Source organism: Idiotropiscis lumnitzeri, chromosome 1, assembly GCF_059441095.1.
Source record: "Idiotropiscis lumnitzeri isolate Australia: NSW breed Sydney's pygmy pipehorse chromosome 1, RoL_Ilum_1.0, whole genome shotgun sequence".
NCBI classification, from domain to species: Eukaryota; Metazoa; Chordata; class Actinopteri; order Syngnathiformes; family Syngnathidae; genus Idiotropiscis; species Idiotropiscis lumnitzeri.
This window is the reverse complement of record NC_142391.1, coordinates 33,111,056-33,126,869: the sequence shown is the minus strand read 5'-3', so window position 1 is coordinate 33,126,869 and position 15,814 is coordinate 33,111,056. Positions and strand designations below refer to the sequence as shown.

Below are 15,814 nucleotides of genomic sequence, written 5' to 3'. Positions count from 1 at the left end.
ACAAATGTCAAACTTGTTCAGTATTTCCAATAGCAAATCCGAATGGGTGTGCGGTCAACATCGATTCAGGTCGAGCCACGGTTGATATGAAGGATAGCAAATTATGGAGCGACATAAAGATTGAGTTGTTGCCAGATAAGTGACCCTGTGGCACCATACTGCCCCTCACAGGTTAGTATTTGTACTACAACAGACAGCGCAGTTGTTACGTGTGGTGTGCTTCATTGATCATCTTGAGTACACCACACATTAAAAGTCCCACCGTACATTGAGCGGCACAACCGATTGCTGAAGTGAGGTACGCGGTGTTCGGCAACTACTTTTAATGAGTGGACAACACTCACCAAAAGGTTTCACTGCAACTCAAAAATTGGTTATTGAGTCAAAGATAAGGCCGTATTTGTGTAAAAAAAAAAAAAAAAAATTCCAATTGAATTTTTCTCCAATTCCTGAGATTTTTTTTTTTTTAACCACACATTCATGTACAGTATATTTGTACTACGAACGTATCTTTTAATTCTTTTTGTATTGTAATTTAGCTCTGAAATTGTTGGCCCCTTTTGTAGTGCTATAAATCCATATAAACCAATTATGAAATAATATTTCTTTACATGAATAATGACAATGCAGTATGTAGACATGTAACCTTGAGCCTCTTTGAAACCTGCCACATCCGAGCTGTACAAGAACGTTCATCTGCCTTTGCCTTTCGGAAGTAACCCAGCGAAACACGTGGCAGAAAAATGGTGGTTTTTACTGGCAGCGTAAAAGGTCCTTATGCATCTCACTCTGTCTTTATTGAACATCTTTGTGGCCCCGTTGTTTACTCCCTCATGCTTTTTAATTAACATGCCCCCCCTCATCATTTGCACCCTGCCACATTATCGCGCCAATTCTTCAACTGCAGCAGTCTATTTGCGTCAGGTGTCTGGTGTTTGGGGCAATATTTAAGAGTGCCTGCTTTGACGTTTCCCATCAAGCACCCAGCACTTTTTCAATTATTTTGCCTGTTCCCTTGTGAATATGTAGCCATCTCCACACTCTGTCACACACACACACTTTTCACTCACCTTCATCAACATGTTATTTCCCGAACCCCCTCTCACAATCTCTCTCCCAAATCTTTCTATGACCTGACCTAAAAGAAAATCTGTACATAAAAGTTATTTCAACACAACTCTTTGCCTGTGTAACAGAATAATATACTGTGGAAGGCTCCAAACGTGCAACAGTTTGGACCTCAACGAACATTTTCTGGAGAACTAATGTGTATCTCAGAAGTGGAACCTTGCCGATTACTGGGAACAATTATTTGTTATATCACGAACCAACATCTCTATTTGTCCAAACATATCGTACAAAATAGTGAAAAAGGTTCAGCTCAAATTGACTTTTTTTTCTTCACCAGTGAGGAGCATTTCCAGATGTCAATGGGACAAATAGTATTTTTTTTTTTTGAGGGATGTATTTAGTATTTGCTGTGCCACGCGCACAGCACATTGCTTGGCAACGTGATCAACCCTCACTGTGCATCTCCTTTAAGCTTTCTGTTATAGGGACCTTATTCTGATTGACTTGCTCATATTGGATTTATTAAAATGTGAAAGCAAATCTGCACGTGCCTGTAGCTGAGCCGCACACACTGTCGATGACCTCCGGATGCACTATGGCAGTTAATTTCACAATTTAAATCTGACACATATTTTAAGTGGATCTTTTTTGGAATTCGCATGTCTCGCCACGATCCGAAAATTAGAACCACGCCCAGACTTCACCGAAACGGGCCTCTTTGGTGGTTGCGCAAATATTTCCAGGTTAGGCAGGCTGGGTGCGTCAAAAGCCCAGGCGGGAGAATCTCAGCATCTTGAAAGTGCGTAAGAAATCTGCGCTAGGACTTGACTTCAGCGCCAATGGGAGAATATGCCCCTTATTGAACAGTTTGTCGCCCCCTTTCATCTCATGGCCTTGCAACAATTTGGGCAATATGTTTTTTTTTTTCTATTTGATAATCCCGCGCCCGTCTCCCAATCGTGCCATTGTTATAGATGCGTGAATTTTATTTATTGAAACCCTGACTGCGGGTGGTATAATTAATAATGACACACAAACTCTTGCATGGTCACCCCTGAGCACCCCTCGCTGAGTCGTCGTCAACCATGGCCACCCCACTGGCAACGCTCTTTTGCGCAGCCATAGGAACGTTACTGGTGAAGATTGTGGGATCGTTCCTCAACCCTTGTGACTATATCAAAGTATCCTAGGGCAAGATACTGAAGCCCCAGTTGTTCCTGATCATAAGGTAAATGATGAAAAGTTCAAATCTTTGAATAGCAAAGGTAGAAAAACACTATCCAAGTGAAATTGCCATTTACCATAACTGTGAACATTGAGAGCTTCCATACGCTGACTCATGTCATATCAGCATTGTCAAGTAAGGTGTTATTAATGTTAATGGGGCATTTACAGTATATCAACGCAGTGGATGATCAAATATGTGTCTTGCACGCTACGTTTAAGTGCATTATACCTCAGCCTCATTAAGGTTGCTGACAAATAATATGTCCATATGGACCACAATCACACCCGACTTTTAATGGCTGTAATATACACAATACACGCACACACAATATTGATTAGTATTGATCTGCCAGCTTTTATTATTCTCTTATGTAGTAAATCCTGCTGTATTGCTCGCTTGTGTTGCAGGCCATAAGAGGTCAATCGCCCATTTGCCATTATTATTTACCCCCCCTTACAACTCCCACCCCACTCCACCTCTCTTAGCTAATTTGCTGCACAAGGTCACAGCCTGAAAAAGCTTTTATGACTTGCCAATAATCATAACGTCACATTGATGGAGCAGGTCAATATCTGAGTGTGTGCGTGTGTGTGTGTGTGCGTGTGTGCATGTATGCGTATTCATCTTCTTCGTATTGTCAGGCTTTAGGGTTGAAGCAACCAGTGAGTTTGAAGCAACCACAAGCAGCCGGTGTATGAGTCTCACTTCAAAGCAACATTACGTTAAGTTTTTATGAACGGTAAGACTGCCGAGCGAGTGCACATGGGTCGCTCGCACGTGTGTTCCTTATTTCTATTCATCCCTCAGAATAGAGAGCAGCTGATTTTCTACAAGGTCATTGCCATGACAGCAGCAGCTATTTCGCCATGGCAACTCAAGATAACTTTCACAGTTTATTCAAGCGCTGCCACTCGGGTAAAAAGCCTTCTCTCATTTCGTTGTATTGTATATACAGTCATACCTCAACTTACAAACTTAATTGGTTTGGTGATCCAGTTTGGAGCTGGAATCATTCGGAAGTTGAGGTCACGTTTCCCATTGAAATAAATGGAAACGCAAATAATCCGTTCCAGCCCACAAAATGTTTATATTATATAATTATTAATTAATTTTATATATATATATTTTTTTGTTGTTGTTGTTGTTATATTATATTTTATAATTTGAAAGTAAATACAGTAGAACTTAAAATAAGTGGAGAAAAATACTTCACGATGAAGAAATGATTGTGATTTAACTTTAAGTGCAAAGGAGATCCAGTAAAATCCTATAAAACCTTCACAGGTGAACTTAAAGTTACAGCTAAACTTTGAGTGCACATGCCCAACTGTTCGATGTTTCATTATGTTATCCGCACCCTGCTGTCATCTAACAAAGAGCTTTTTCTAAATTTCCACTTCGAGTCTCTCTGCATCTCTGTTGCAGCCTTGACACTGTTGCACTAAGCTCAGTGGTCGCTTCCTCGAATGGCAAGGACCTGTCATTCAATAATTAGGTGTTGAGTCAAACTTTAAAGACCACGATGTATAGGACTGTTTAAATATTATTTCTATATGAACCAGGGAACGTATTAGACGATCAAACTCAACTTGTGAATTTTGCCATTTAACTCCTTGTTGGAGGAATACAAGTTGTGCAAAAAATATTTATAATTTCGATATCTATAATTTCCCTTGAAAATGTCAAACTCAAACTGCTTTAAGGGTTGATCTCAGCATGCAACTTACAGGTGTCCGTCTTGAGTAAGCTGTTGGAGCTCCTGAAGTACTGCGGGTTCTCGATGACTGGGATCTTGGTCATGCCGATGATGACGGCGTCGGGGCCCATCTCGGAGGAGGACGGCGTGTTACTGCTGTTGGAGACGTGGTGGAGGGGCGAGGCAGAGTCGTCGTCGTTGCTGATGACCGAGGACGGTCCTGGAAGAGGACACAGACAAGCAGATGGTATCTATACGAGAATGGAGCGCCGCTGCAAATGGCCGCCACAGCCACTCTAATTGTATGAGGGGCATGGGAGACTTCATTAGCTTGTTAAACTGTTATTAGCCAAGATGGAGGAGATGAAGACTTAAGGAGAGGCGCTTAAGTTGTGCTATTGATCCGAAGAGGCTCCTGTAGAAAGATGCTCATCACTCAAACGTCCCAACACTTTTTGGGCAGATTCATTCCGTGTTACAATGGATGGATGATTGGCCTCTAAATAAAGATGACATTTTCTAAAATAATGGCCAAATATTCATTAGGTACATCGTCTCCTTCAATGGATAACGGCCAGTCCTCAAATAGATGTCTCTTTTTTTCCCCACAGGAAAAAGTTGCTGGAATTACTTTACCCGAAATTTAGTTGTCAATTGTGACTCGGCAGCATGTTAATTGACAAGTGTAATTGCCACGCAACCATTTTTTTTTTTACATTTAGGTATTATTGCTTTATGTCAGAACAAAGAAAATCAGAACTAAAAAGTAGTCATCGTTTTGAACTGCCACACACAAGGCTTATATTATAATAGTTTGGGAGTTTTCATTACAGTTAGTTTTCATTTTGTTTTGAATTGTATTATTTTTATTTTATTATTTTTTAATTCAGTTAGTTTTAAGAGCAAGTTTCTTAGTTTTTATTACAATGGGCAACACATTTTTGCAAAAATGTTCAATTAAAGATGCAAGTAAACTAAAGAAGAAAATGAAATTATCTGAAAAACCTGAAGTGCTAGAATAGAAGTAAAGACATTTTAGGAATATGTGAAAATTTTGTTTCTTGACATAGGCATCTCTGATTACAATTTGACCAATATTAGTAGTAAGATTTAAAAAATACTAACTAAACTAAAACTAAATATTATTTTTATTTTTTTATGTATATATTTTGTCGAGAGCCAGATATACAAAAGAGCACCAACAATTGTTTAATAAAGTAAGGTAAAGTAAAATTTTCAAACAATTCTTCTTTGACTACTAATATACCGAAATAAATACATTTAAAATGAAGCTCGAAAGCTCATGTGTGATATTAGTTGAAGAGAAAAACAAAGGAAATTTAGCAAATTTATAATAGTGCTTCAGTTTTCTTTTCTTTTTTTTAGAATCTAATTTTTTTATTTTCATTCGCTAATGAAAATGTTTTTTTTCCAATTTTAGTCTTTGTTCTATCATTCGTTTTTGTTAACGATAACGTTGCTACACACTCAACGCACAGTAGGCGTTCAATGCCAAAACGCAGCGTGAACTAGAAAAAAGTGTGCACGCAGCTCAATGTGAGTGTGACAAGTGAAACTGGGAAGAGCGAGCGAGTCATCTTCTGAAACAAAGGGCAAAATGGGTTTGTTTTGGCAAAAGCGTGGAGGTGTCATAAGCATGTAATTAAGACAGTGAAAACAGAAACTTGTTTTCATGCACCTTCTCAATATTGTAGCCAAGTTTGTGCGCTAGTAGCGTGAGCAGCAAACAACATCACAAAATTGGCAGCGAGAAGAAAACTAATTTCAGTTTGGGTTACATCACAGACAGTGAAAAATTATTCCAACACAAACACACATCCATATTAAAAACATCAGCATGGCTCAAGGCCAGTGCATTATGAGCTGGGATTGATTTCCCATGAGCATAAAATGACAATGGATGTCTTTCCTCTCATGCGGCCGTTTCGAATGAATTTTAACATCCAGCTGCAGCCGAGGGGACGTGACAGAGAATAAGGTGTGGATTTGCGTGTGTGTTGTTTGTTTCAAGCTTGACCAGCTGGCTTGGACTTGTACACATCGATGACTCGTGAAGGAGCTTCGATAGGGAAGCGGCATGAAAACAGAAAAGCTGTGTGTTGTTGTGGTGGAAGTCCGTACGCCTATTTTTTAGTGGAATACTTTGAAAGGGCACTTTGATCAAAAAGTACACTAAACTCTCATTTAGTGACCACAAGGAGTGGGTGCCATGGACTCAATCTATAAAATGAGTTTGAACATTTTTAATAGCTGTTTAACGATTAGGGCCTCTTTTTTCTTGCGCTTGGGGAATAAAAACGGAAGCATCTTGATTTTCGTGCAGGTACAAGCCTCCTTTAGCCATGATGGGAAATTGGCAGAACAAGCTGCGCCATGCAGGGTGTTCCGGTGGACTGAGTGTGTCTTTTTTACACTCCCCCGGTGTGCGTGACAATTTGTTGGATGGAAGTGGACGGATCTTTTAAGTGGGTCGAAGTTGTTGTGCAGGTGGGCTAACGCGATTTGGGTTGATTTGATCGAGATGCAGGCAGACAGATTCTGAGGTCTGCGGACACTAGTGGTGGATGTCATTGTATTTCATTCAAAATTATGATAACAGCTGAAGACCCATTGTAGCAATCAATTAATTAAACATAATTGTATTGTCTTTCATATTCTTTTAAAAGGACTGGGCCATGTAGATCATGGGGGCACACTGATTTCAAGGGAATGAGAAGAGCCCCTTCCAATGGCAGTGTTCACTCCCACAACGGTGCAAACACCGGTTTCAACTACGGGCGTCTACCGAAATACCACAAAAAAGCAAACTCATGTTTTATTTCAGGAATAATTACAAACTTCAGTTTTGGAAAATAGGAGTTCTGTGACCACCGTGGAACAAAAGGTGCTTCTGTGTGGGTTGAGGAGGGAAATTGTATTTTAAATCCGTTTTTCACAAAAACACGGCCTCTTAATTCTATTGCAAGTTTCTCCTGAGAACGGAGAATGGAAAATGCTTTGTTACAGCTCCAGCTGTTGTGAAATGCGCTAAATAAATAAAGTTGTATTGTGTTGTAAAAAATAATTGAAGCAGAAAAATCTGCATGAACATTAATATATCTCTTTTTACATACCCCACACTCCCATAAACAATGAAATGATTCTTGATGATTCCATTAATTCCGATCTCTGTTCTGCTAAAATCCAAACAGTATGCGTATTATATGCAACTCTAACAACGTCTTATTCTTGACTCGGTGGAATTTTTAAAGCCTTTCAACAGTGGCTTTAAGGATTAAGGCTGCTCGGATACCTTGCAAATGCCAAAAGATAATGAAGCCCTTCATTTTGGACAATCCATTTTTTCTCAAAGACAAAGAACAAGCACATGGTTCCTAATTCTTTCAAGAAACGGAGACGCTTGTTTATGTCTGCCAGTTAATTGCTCATTTGTTTAGCATTCTGAGGTTGCCTTTGTGTAACAAAAGGAAGGACACACATACGTGCAGGATATTGTCTCTGTCATGTGTGTGGGAGAAGCTGAAGATCATTAACACACAGAGGTCTTGGGGGTCAGATCATTATAAATATGGTTAGGCCAAGGGGCAGAAGGAGGCTGCGTGCGTGTGTGTGTGTGCACATCGGAAGACAGAGTAAGGTGGCGTCAAGTCCACTGGGATTGACTTGGTAAAAAACATGAAGAAGTAGATGCAAGGGTGAGGTGAAAGTATAAGTGGGGTCAGGTTAATAAACACGGAAGCCATTTTTAAACTGGCCTGCCGGGCAGAGAATCACCCACTTAACAGTCAATAAATCAGCAGCGGTCCTGCCTGAAAGCTTGGTGGCCATTGCATGTTATAGTCAGAGGCGTTCATCTTTTTTGACGTTGGCCCAAATGTAGCCTCTGGGGCCAAAAGATGGTGTCATGGAAGCCAATAAACATGTTCCTGGAATGAATTATTTTTATCTTCAAATGTGTGGTCCAATGTGTCAATTGTGGAGGTTTCAAAGCAAGAACTCATTTTTTGTGGCTTTATTAGGCAAAAAAAAAATAGGCTACGGTTTTGATCCCAACAGAAGGCATGAAGTCAAATGTTGATGAGATCTTACTTCATTTAAACAGAAAAATTAATTTGGAACAATAACACAGGCACAAATCATTGTGGAGCAAGTCAGAGTCTATTAGATCAGGTGTGGGCAAGCTACGGCCCGGGGGCCACATGCGGCCCGTTAAGCGTTTTAATCCGGCCCGCCGAATTTGAAAAAAATTAAATAAACCTTGTGAATGTTTTATTTTCTAAATCCTGTGTTTTTTCAAAGGCACATATTGTTGTGATGCTTTTGTTCACTTTCATTTAAAATTTAATGGATTTTTTTTTTCACCAATGAGGTGAGGTCACCAAAACTCTCCATCCATCTTCTCCTGGACCGGCCCCTCTGTCAAATTTCTGAACCCATTGCGGCCCGCCAATCAAAAAGTTTTTCCCACCCCTGTATTATTAAACAGCATTCCACAAGGCAGCATACCAAAAGTATAATAATCTACACATTATTTACAATTCTACACATGTATTTTATATTACTATTTGCCAGTGCTCTTTAGGATGGAATTTTAAACAATCTTATTCACGTCAAGGTAATTTCTTGTCAGCTCTCACTGGATTCTTATTTTTCACCAATGCTTGTCAGTTTTAGAGATTTCATTTCCTCGAGTGAAGAAGCATTTTACTCGGCAGACAACGACAACCATCGTCTGACAGAGCAGCTGTGTTGTGTCAGACGAGGTCGGACGATTGCGGTTCTTTAATCACAGTACATCTTGCTCGCGATCGCACTGTCAAATTAGCACGATGGCATCCTCGCTGCCTGCTTCATCAGAGGTTTGTGCTCAAAATACAATTAGCTGCTTATTAAAAAAAAAAAAAGAACAGATGGATTTTCATACATACTAGGCGCTGCGTTGGGAGTGGCGAAAAAGAAATTTCCAAGTGATAAACAGTGGGTTTAAAAGAAAATAGCATTTATTGGGATTCGCAAACACCCACACTGCGTGGCTCCAATTTCTTGAGGAGGAATGCAATAGATTTGAACTTGAGTAAAGTTATTTAGGTTCTGGTAAGATCATCGAATCAATTAAAAGTAAACAATACTACAGATAAAGGTAAAGTCAGAATTTTTGAAACCGCTTTTGTAGTGGCTCTGATTAGACCATGCAGAGTGACTGTTGAGTCAGCTCCAATGCTGACTGGGTTACGTAGGTAACAGGTTAATTTTTTTCAAATCTTTCATTTGGAGCTGTCGTGATTGCTGTGAGGGCCTCAGGGGGCTCCGGATAAAAAAGGTTTTATGGCCCTTGCTGGAGCCCGATAAAAATAATGACTGTGAGCGGCTACATTGATCTGCCTCAGGCTCGCCGTGTACACTGCAAACAAAGTGCAGCCATTTGCTTGTGCCTGTTGCCCGGGGCGATAGATGTCGAGAGGCTATAGTGGGATTTCAGAACATCAAGGCTTGTCAGTTAAACTCGCAAAGGACAGGTGCATGTTTAATGCCTGGGGAGGAACAAGGACAGTTATTAGTGAATAAAGGTGGATTTAAAAAATTGGAAGATATCTTCAAAGTGTTTTTCAGTGGGGCAAGGGGGGTTAGGCGGGATTAGGTCCCTCCATCACAATCTGTTCAATGATGCTGGAAAGGATTGTTAGCTAGCGCGAGAAGCTTTTCAGTCAGCATTGCAGCTTGTCAAACAGGACAAACAGATGGACTCAAATAGCCATAAAGAACTCCTAGTCTGTTCTACACAAACTTTGTTGAGCGTTTCAAATTCATCCCCCCCCCCCCCGAATTTTCATCACACCCAGAAATTTGACAATGATCTGACTTGCCACTCTCCCAAAAAGTCAACAATTTGCCATTGTGGCTTTCTTGTTGCATTGTCGGCATTCAAGCCCTTTATCTTAGCATCACTTAACTGATGAGATGATGGAAAAACAATCCAAAAGACAATACTTTCATCTTGTCACCAACTTTGGTCCTCGAGGGCCCATTTCCTGCACATTTCAGATGTGTCCCTCCTTCAACACACCTGATTCGAATGATCAGGATGGTTATCAGGCTTCTGCAGAGCTGATATAAACACATTCGGAGGATGAGAAGAATGAGGAGCAGACACTTATGCCACTAAAAAAAGCCTCTGTGACCCTTTAAGCTCTTCTCAACATACACACACAAAACACACACGCACACACACGCACACGGTAACATGAACCCCAGCGGTATCTAAACTGCAGTCACTGCTGGACTGAAGACAGGAAGTAAAGTATTGATCCTTACCAGGGTGGAAGGAAGCGAGGGAGACCAGACTGGGGAAAAGTCTGCCTCAGTGGTGGTGTGCACTGTTCCAAATAGACCTTCTAGCAGTGGTGGGCCGTGCATTCCCCACGTAGGCCTTTAGTGAAGTCCTACTTGAATAAATCCCCTCATAATACCATCATTTATGACACCACGGCTGGACAAATGATATACGGAAACACACTTCACACTTCTGAGCGAGTGTTGGACGACCTAGCTTCTCTTGAAAGGTCAGTCTTGAAAATGCCCTAGCAAGTGTATCTGCAATTAAATCCACACTTTTCCCTCCTTCGGCCATTGTGGTTTGAAAAAGCAAGAATAGATTTTCCATTTTCGAACGGTCGCCATTTACGACTTTCGGGTGTGTTGATTCTGCATAGCGCTGCCTCCTCACGAGTGAATATCCAATCACAAAACGCGTTCATCAACAGGCCAGCGAGAAGGCTCACTGTAACCAACTTGTTATCTAATTGGCTATCGCAAATGTTAATCAAATCTGAAAGCCCCTTGACTTTGACGATTGGATCTGATGGCCTCGGAAAGAATAGTGCGTGCTACTGGTATTGTGAAATCTGCCAGGCAACACAAGCGACCGGAATTCTGATAGGATAAAAACTACCAATTTTTAATCATACACAAGTTTTTTGAAATGGGAACTTCAAAAATGTTATGTAGTGCAACAACCCACAGACCGCTGAAGACCAACATCTGTCAGCAAATTCGGAGAATCCCTTTCCAGATGTGTGGCATTGTCATCACAGACTTAAAACATTTCCTGCACAGGTAATAGAAGTTAGACGCAACAAATTTCCTCATGTCAGATACCGGCGTGAAGCGATGATTGCTCAACCGTCAGCGTGGCGTCAATAGAAGGATGGGGGCTCCTTCACATTTCGGTTAGATAATGACAACATGAATCGGCCTCCTCCACTTTGGCCCTGATGCAGAGACCTAAGGCATTTTCTCCGCACACACACTGGTGAAAAATAGTCATTTCCCGCTCTCTATTCCTGCTTATGGTTTCTACTCTATCATCTATCGCATCTCCACCACCTCACTTTCTTGAGTCACCATCTTGGTTTTTTCTCCCACATCCTCCTCATTCTCTTTATTCCTTCGGTTTGAGCCTCGTGTTGTTGTTTTTTTTAATATTCAGCCCACATCTCCAGTATGAAGACGGATTCCTCCTTCTTAGAGGCACTTCGATTTGATGAGTGTGAGTGGAAGTGAAAAGTTAGTTGTGATGCTAAAAACTAGCATCCGCTATTTCTAGCAGCTGGCCGGCCGGGGTTCCAAATTTTCTTCACTGATCCCGTAATGATCGAACAGCTTTATCTTGTAACACTTGAGGATAGGTGATCAGAAACAACAACAACAAACACACACGCTAATCTTCACTTTGTGTCTTAGATCTGCATGCTGCATCTTAATACTTCAATGTCTCCATTTCGGCTGCAGCAGCCCTTAATCTCCTCTTGAATAAATGCATCTCTATATAATGCACGGCGAGATATACTGTAAAAACATTGGACGGTTGGTATCGTTCATTATTGTTGTTTGTAAGCACCTCTCAATCGTGCTAATTCATTGAGTGCAACGTGGTTTTCAGTTTTCCGCCAATTTTCAAGGAGGAAAACAGAAAGAAGCAGAGTAGATATAATCCAAGGTCGTACTAAGCAGTTGCCAAGTGGCAGTGAGCTCCAAAAATGCAAACATTTCCAAACTCAACCATTGTGCACCGCTTGTAACAGAAACCAGGTAATCGTCAATTTTATAGAGACCGCTTAGGCTATCGCTGAAGGGCACCAAGAGGAAACCCACACAACCACTGCATCAATTATTACAATACCCAAAAGACACATTTCCTTTTCCGCAAGCAACTGCAGTAACACTGCGCACTGTACTAATGCACCAGTCAGCACTGACCTCTACTATGACACGTAACACCTTTTGTTAAAAAAATCATAATTAATAAATAAATAAATACAAAATCCCAAAAGAAGCAATATTTCTGTCAGCGATTGAAGTCTTCACCATAGCACAACTATTCTGAGATTTTTCGGATGCAGGCTTTAACTTTTTCCTCATCAGTTTCCAGTGCAGAACGTGACGTGACGCACCCCCTCGACAGCATATCAACATAGTCTGTGTAAGCCTTAGGCAGATTGTGCACTCGTCGCCGATGGCAACCGCGTTTGCAAGCAGGCAGGTGAAGCTGTATAGTCGATCAGTGACAAGCAACTTTTTCACTGTACATTGTTGCCGCAGTGTTTTCTTGTGAATTTTGTGGAAGTAAAGAAAGGTGCCGTGGGTAAAAAGTGTTCAAACTGCTCCAGTGAATATAAATATGCACACACACAACACAAATAAACAATTGCCTTTATTGAAAGAAATGCCTGGAAAAGAAGGAATATGTTTCAAATAAGCAGCTAAAAGCCCCCGGAAGGAAGCTTTCAAAGGCACAATATGCAGTTTATAGAGGTGCTACAGGGCCACAAAAGTCCTTGAAAGCCTCAAATGTGGATGTTTGTATGCTTTTCCAGGAGTATGACACTACGTCTAAACCACTGCTGATGAAGAGATATAAAATTAGATATGGTCATGAAAAAATTTAACAAGAAAGACAAATAAAGGCAAATCATGAATAAAGAAAACGCAATAACTTGAAAATCTAATCTCATATTTGCAAATGTTAGCATTTTTTTTTCAACAGCTTACAAGTCACGACAATCCCAAATAATATTTGTACAATTGTGTGCAAACAAATGAATTGCAAAACAAAAGCATTAAAGTTCATAATGCTGGGGGAAAAAAAAACTGAAAATAATACTTTTGACCTTTTTTTCCCCCCTAATAGGAGACGTAAAGAAGCAATATTTCTACAAAATAGTGCAGCTCAGATTAGCTTGCCACAGTAACTTTAATGTGGCTTGCGTTTCCATTTAGGAGCTCATCTTTTATAATTCTGTCAATTTTGTACAAATCATTGATGGCAACAGGAGTTCAGAACATTCACAGAGTCTCCCAAGTGTCTTAAAAATATTTGTAAAATAACAGTTAACTAATTGAATAATTGTTAAAATGAAGACGTTTTCACCCATTCCTCATTTCCACTGATGATTAGATGGACTGTTGCACTTCGAGCAAAAAAAAAAAGAAATATAAACACTGAAGTGAGATGCAGCGACTGATATGAACATGGCGCAACCTTGTAAGTTATACTGTAAAGACGTAAATATATTGTAGAGTTTGGTTGAGTTGTTTTGCCACCAAACATTGCGGAATCTGCCAAAATCTGTTGAAAATCGTTCCCACTCTCTCACATAGAAAAATCTAAGCATATCCACCCCACTCGAAAAAAATAAAATCATAATCCACAAACAGCAAATATGCCAAGTGTGACATTGTACCACAAAAACATTGTAATTAGTTAGCCTTGCTACTAATTAGAGGTCACTACTTTTTTGACATTGACAAAAAAAAAGAAAATACATTCAAGTTGCTGATGACTGCAGACTGATCAGATTTCTGCATGTGAAAAAAAATGGATTGATGTCTTCTCATGCACACCCACGAACTTAATGACATCATTTGTCATCTGGAGTATGATTGAATCAATTTTAATCACCTTTTTATTGCTCAAATATTAGGTATCATGAGTTTGGGATACGTTTAGTTTTTTTGGGCCTAATTAGCACTTTGGCAGAGGGATTATTTGCCGCTTGGCTTCCTGGGTTCTTGAGGATAAACAAGATCTTCACACCGCAACCCAAGGAATCAACGATTCCCCTTGCATCTGCCTCCGTCTAAGTTTCAGTCAGTCAACAACAATTAGAAACTTTGCGGCCAAAAGAACTGAAACATTATTTTACAGTAAATCGACAAACAATTCCATATTTCATTTTAGAAACGAGAAAGTGGTAATGGACAATTTTGTCTTTATGTTATAACACATTACGCCGGCCAACAAAAATCCCAATATCCACTTTCAAATGACATCCTGACAAGAGGATGAAGCAAAACAACCAAAGAAAAAAAAATCTTTATCATTTTAATGTAAGCCAAGAACTGTCCTGAGGAAATGCCAATCAATGTCACTTTGTTTTAATGAAAACCAACAATCTTGGTCATGTTTGGAGTACTCAATTAATAATGAAAGTTTTCTATTCACTGATCTGAGTTTGAATTTGTCATTAAGCTATGCAGTGTCAAATATGAATGCAATGCGTATGTCATTTTATCCAGCAACACATTGTTTGGAATGAATCAAATAACAATTTATGCCCCCATCATGGACATGAATGAGAAAAGTCTGTCTACTAACTATGAATTTAGAGAAAAGATGTTGCTATACACCAATTATTTTATTGCACCCCTCCAAGAATCGTAACATACTCAGTTGTCATCATACAACTAAGAAAGCATAAACACTTTCATTTGGGTTTTGTGTGCTGTAAAAAATAACCATTTTGTTGATTTACAGATGGAACAAATGTTGACAAGAGCGGACCTGCTGGCAAGTGGACAAGGGAGGAGCAGCAGTCCTGAAGCGGATGCTCGATATGTTTTTACAGGCACAGTACCTGCAGAACTCATTTGATGGCCATCCTGCAATTTGCGAGCACGCAGGCATTCAGATTTACTGCGACTGCCCTTTAGCCAAAAGACATTTCAGGTGGCTGGATTGCAAAGTGACCAGTGAAATCATCATCATCATCATCACCCGCCACTGAGCTGAGAGAATGAAGCTGCTCCAGGGTGCGTTCTGGGGGCAGGTCAGAGGAGCTATGTGTGGGTGGGAGATGTAGGTTAATGACCATCTGATGTGAATAATTCATTCAATAGGGGGAAAGCCTTTAGATGTCAAGGTTCTCTATGATTGGTTAATGAAGTTCCCTGCGCCTGGAACTGGACTACCTCACAAAGGTTTGAGTGTTTCAGTTGATATTTGTATTTATATGTGTACTGTGCGCATTTCTCTTCTATGCACAAACAAGACTTTTTTTTTCCCCCCCAGTCTTTCTTTTTAGCCTTGTGTGTCCACAGCCATTAGTGTGAGATCCCCTCCACTGGGATGTTCACACATCCTGAAGGGAAACATCAACAAAATGAACATAATAAAAATATGAACAGAAACAGAAATACATTTGCTGATAATAATAATAATTAGTGGTGAGGTCAGTGCTGCTAAAACTATTCCATGTATTAGTATTTGTTATTGACAGAACCTTCTATGGAGAGTGAGAAGAGTTTTCAGTTAATGCCGTATTACTTCTAATACAGGGGTCTCGGGTTAATGATGGAGTTCCGTTTCTATGGTGACATGTAACGCCATTTTGTATGTCAGACCCAAACTAAAAGCGTTGTGGTTTTAGTCTATGACTAAACTATGCTTATGTCATTATTACAGCATATATTTGTATGACAAACATTTAAATATAAAGCATAAATAGAAAACAATCCAATGG

The 15,814-nt window shown here is 40.0% G+C and overlaps 1 protein-coding gene across 3 annotated transcripts in view; it reads right to left on the bottom strand.

Annotated features, from left to right (window-relative positions):
• Window positions 1-15,814, bottom strand: part of ntrk2a (neurotrophic tyrosine kinase, receptor, type 2a) — a 70,080-nt gene that overhangs the window by 25,677 nt on the left and 28,589 nt on the right. For all 3 annotated transcript variants that reach the window (XM_088295864.1, XM_088295870.1, XM_088295879.1), the window contains exon 13: window positions 4,027-4,215. In XM_088295864.1, coding sequence (XP_088151990.1) covers window positions 4,027-4,215 — 189 coding nt within the window. The remainder of the gene's footprint in view (window positions 1-4,026; window positions 4,216-15,814) is intronic.